At 37.1% G+C, this 4,570-nt stretch overlaps 1 protein-coding gene across 1 annotated transcript; it reads left to right on the top strand.

Annotated features, from left to right (window-relative positions):
- Positions 1-205: 205 nt before the first annotated feature.
- Positions 206-1,625, top strand: LOC129743061 (uncharacterized). Its single transcript, XM_055735002.1, has 5 exons — positions 206-612; positions 682-1,041; positions 1,107-1,206; positions 1,264-1,515; positions 1,572-1,625. The coding sequence occupies exons 1-5, from the start codon at positions 206-208 to the stop codon at positions 1,623-1,625; spliced, it is 1,173 nt and encodes a 390-aa protein (XP_055590977.1).
- Positions 1,626-4,570: the final 2,945 nt, after the last annotated feature.

Below are 4,570 nucleotides of genomic sequence, written 5' to 3' on the forward strand. Positions count from 1 at the left end.
CCACTTCCCCTACGCTAAACCCTCATAATTGTTTATTCTCTACAAAACAAACATACAAAATTACAAAATTGCATCAAAATCGCTTATGCAAATTTTGCAACATCTGCACGTTTTCTCAACCGATTTGTTTGAGTTATTGAGTATAAAACAAACACTCAATTAGACAAATGATTAGTCGTTGCCGGAAACTTTCATCCCGTAAAATATGGTGCAATCTAAAATCGCATCTTTTCTGAGGGCCACCACACCGGACTTCCGGCCTACATTCACCGTATTTCGAGTGTTTATGCTCATCTGTGGAGTGAACTTTTTTGACGATGATTTCATGATTGGATCGTTTAATATGGTTCGCTTTCTTGGACCTTACTTGGCCGGCTACGGAACGGTGCTGGCTTGCTTGATTCACTTGGTGCGATACTATGGCGATGTGGATTCTACCATCCTCAGCCTATCGGCGCTTTTCTCGGCCTTGGAAGTTCTGATCAAGATCGGTGGAATGGCTGTGAGACGCCGAAAGGGTGCCGAGCTTATCGATACTATTCTGAACGATCACAGCTACTTAGAGGGGGATATCGAGAAAAACGCTTTCCTGAAATATCACACCTTGGCTAGGTGAAGCAGCCGTTATTTTTTATCAAGTCTGCCAGTTGATGGTTGTTATATGCTTTTTACATTTAACAGAACTCTGATGTACATCACGATCGTATCGTATCCTTTCACGGCTTTGATGCTACTTTCCTATCCGGCAATTGCTGGGAAGCTGGACGAGTACATGCTACCGGTGGGTTATTCGATCCCGTTCATCAGTCACAAGCAGCATCCGTGGTATCTGATAGACTATTCCATCATCATCGTTCAAATGAGCTGGTGTGCGCTGGCCTTTGTCGGAATCGATGGTCCTTTCTACATTTACGTTTCCTACTCGACTTGTAAGATGGAAATCCTTAAAAGTTACATCGAGAAAATCGGTCAATCGGAAAACGTCGAAGAGCAGCAGGATCTGTTACGGAAGATTATCGGAATGCACAATCACGTGTTGCAGTTTGTCTCGCGTTCTTTTTCTCGGAAACAGCACAAACTCATTTTACTTTTATTTTATCTTCAAGATTTTTGAGGGATTGTTCGGATTACTACAAGGAAATCTACCTCACGCAAGTGATGTTTTCAATTTGTCACATTTGTGTGTCTCTTTTCCATATTCAGCTGGTAAATATCAAAACCTCTCGTGTAGTTAATAATCTGAAGAAAAAAATCCATTTCCAGAAACTGAAAAACAGCTCCTACGGTATGTTGATCACTAATGTTGCTAAAATGTGGCTCTTCTGCTACTGCGGCGAGCTGGTGGTCACGAAGTCGAACGAAGTTTCTCAAGCCATGTATGCCGGAAACAGCTGGTATGCCATGTGGCGCAAACCGGACCTGAAGGCGGTCCAGTTCATGTTGGCCAACTCGCAGCTGAATGTGGGATTTTCAATCGGCGGAATCGAGTTTCTGTCGTACGAAATGTTTACGCAGGTATGCAGAAATGAAGTTGTTAAACTTTCGACATTTTATTTAAATTTACATTTCAGGTCATGAAAACGGCCTACAGTGCCAATGCTTTCCTGCATAAAATGATGAATTAAAATTTTTTATCAACAATATGTTTGAAATTCGTTTCACAAAATCACCTTTTCTCATAAACGTAACCTATTAAAGCAATAAAATGCACAATGCAACAAATGCTTCAATTTATCTTGATCCTATGATTGGATGCTGTTTACCAATCACATTAAATCAATGCCATAAATATCATCCATCACGTATTGTCTCTCGTAAAATTTAAACCCCAAATGCCTTTCAAGGCGGCTTCAATCTATATATATAAAAATGAATTTCTGTCTGTCTGTCTGTTCCCTATAGACTCGGAAACTACTGAACCGATTTGCGTGAAACTTGCCAGATGGGAATATTGGAGGCAGGGGAAGGTTCCTTTTATGGTTTGAGACCCCTCCCTCTTTCATGAAGGGAGGGAGGGGCCTTCCAAATAAAAGACAATTTTTTGCATAACTCGAGAACCAATCAAGCAAATGGCATTAAATTTTTCATGGAGTGGTATTTGGGAACGAGAAATATTTCTATAAATATCAGGTACCCCTCCCACCTTTCAGTAGGGTGATAGGAAGGGGGGAGGGGGGCTACCTTACAATTTTTTATATAACTCGAAAACTAATCAAGATATTGGAACCAAATTTGGCATAGGAAGGTATTTGGATAAGAAAAATATCTCCATGATTATTTAAGACCCCTTCCTTTTTCCAGTAGAAAAGGGAAGGGGCCTCTTTTATAATTTTTTACATAACTCAAAAACTAATAATGGAAATGGAACCAAATTTGGCATGGGAGGGTATTTGGATACAAAAAATATTTCTGTGATTATTTGAGAACCCTCCCTCTTTTCAGTAGGAATATATAAAGGGGGGAGGGGTCCTCTTATAATTTTTTACATAACTCAAAAAGTAATTAAGCAAATGGAACCAAATTTGGCATGCGAGGGTATCTGTATACTTAAAATGTTTCTATGATTTTTTGAGACCACTCTCTATCTCAAGCAGAAACATAAAAAGGAGGGAAGGACCTTTCTTATAATTTTTTAAATAGCTGGCGAACTATTTATGCAAATGGAACCAAATTTGGCATGGAGTGGTATTTGGGAACGAGATATGTTCTAATGATTGTTTGAGACCTCTTTCTTCTTCCAGTGGAGAGAAAGGAAAGAGGGAGAGGAGTTTCATACAATTTTTACTGCATAACTCGAGAACTACAACAGCAAATGGAATCAAATTTGGCATGGAATGATATTTGGGTACGAGAAATGCTTCTATGAATATTTGGTATACCTCACTCTTTCAAAGAGGTTAATGAAACGGGGGAGGAAAGGTCTCCCATTACAGTTTTCAGTATAACTGGGAGCTGATCGAGCAAATGGAACCATGTTTGGCATGTAAGAGTATTTGGATATGATAAATGTTTCTATGATAATTTGAAGCCCCACCTTTTTCAGCGGAAAGACATAGATAAAGGGGGCAAGGGGGGCTACCATAACATTTTTTTGCATAACTCGATAATTATTTGAGAAAATGAAACCAAAAAGTATTTGAGTACCGTAAACTGGGGGAACTTTGATCACTTTTTTCATTCATTTTAGAATATTTTGGTAGGGGTTGTTTATTCGTTATACCTGAAAGCTTTAAAACCCTTACTGAGGTGAGGAGTTTTAAACATGATCATGGATTGCAGTAAATTGAAACGACATTTGTGGTCATAATTAAATGTTTGTTACAAAACCAGATTTCGAGTTTCGGGGTAACTTTGATTACTATGGTTTTTACGTATCTCAACATCTTCAAATTTATTGTTTTGATGCCATTAAGCACAGAAGGCTCTAAACATCGATAACAGTAATTTTTAGTTTGGACTCAATTGAATTTTCAGCGTTTTCCTTCAAAAACAAAAATATACTCGAATGATGGACAATGTTGCTGCATACATTTAGGGGCGAAAATTATAAACATTTCTCAATATTTTTTGGCCTCGAAAACAAATAAAATTCTACCTTCATGCAATTCCCTAAGTCCTCTTACTGTTCCCACGTTCTTTTTTTCTTCAAACTTTACCATTTGATAGGGTTTTTAGCCATTTTTCCTATACCGGCTTTTTCATGGAAAATGACCGTTTTTTTTCAATATCCAAAAATTTTCATCAAATGACCATAAAAATAACACATAAACTGAACTTAAACCAAGAAAAATAGTTGAATCTCACATTAAACAACACATTTGCCCCTAAATGCTTAAATTTGATCAGGAGAGATGATTGTTTGTGAGCCTTCAAAAAACCAGATATTTTAATATTTTAGAATTATATTTTAAGTAATATAAAAAATATCCTAATAAAAACCAAATTTAGCTTATTTGTAACTCAATTCATAGGCTTTCAAACGTAGTAAACAGTTTTCAGATATTTTAACTTTATACATAGTTAATGATGATTATCTGCAAAAATTTCATGTTGATCCAAGTTACCCCGCTGATCAAAGTTCCCCCAGTTTACGGTACGAAAAATACTTCTATGAATATTAAGTTCTCACAATTCCATTCAATGGGAAGGACGGAAAGGGGGGATGGTACTCCCTTTCAAGTTTATGCATAAATCAAGAATTTATTACGCAAATAAAACCAAATTGGGCATGGGATGGTATTTCAAAACGAGAAATATTTATATGTGAAATAATTCCTTTCTTGCAGTACGAGGATAGAATTCGGAATAAAGGAAGAAAAGAGGAAAGCTTACATTTAACTTTTTTTTTACAAAATCCGAGAAATGGACAAAACTTAACATTAAAAATCATTTCGGTACGATTCTATGATTATTTGACACAATATCCTCCTTCCAGTGAGTAGGACATAGGAGGAGGGAGGGGGTCCATATGGCAAAGGTATTTGATTACGAGATATATTTCTACGATATTTATAGACCCTTACGCTTTACAGTGTAGAGAGGGGGAAAAAGGGAGGTACTCCATATAAAT

Source organism: Uranotaenia lowii, chromosome 2 (assembly GCF_029784155.1).
Source record: "Uranotaenia lowii strain MFRU-FL chromosome 2, ASM2978415v1, whole genome shotgun sequence".
NCBI lineage: Eukaryota > Metazoa > Arthropoda > Insecta > Diptera > Culicidae > Uranotaenia > Uranotaenia lowii.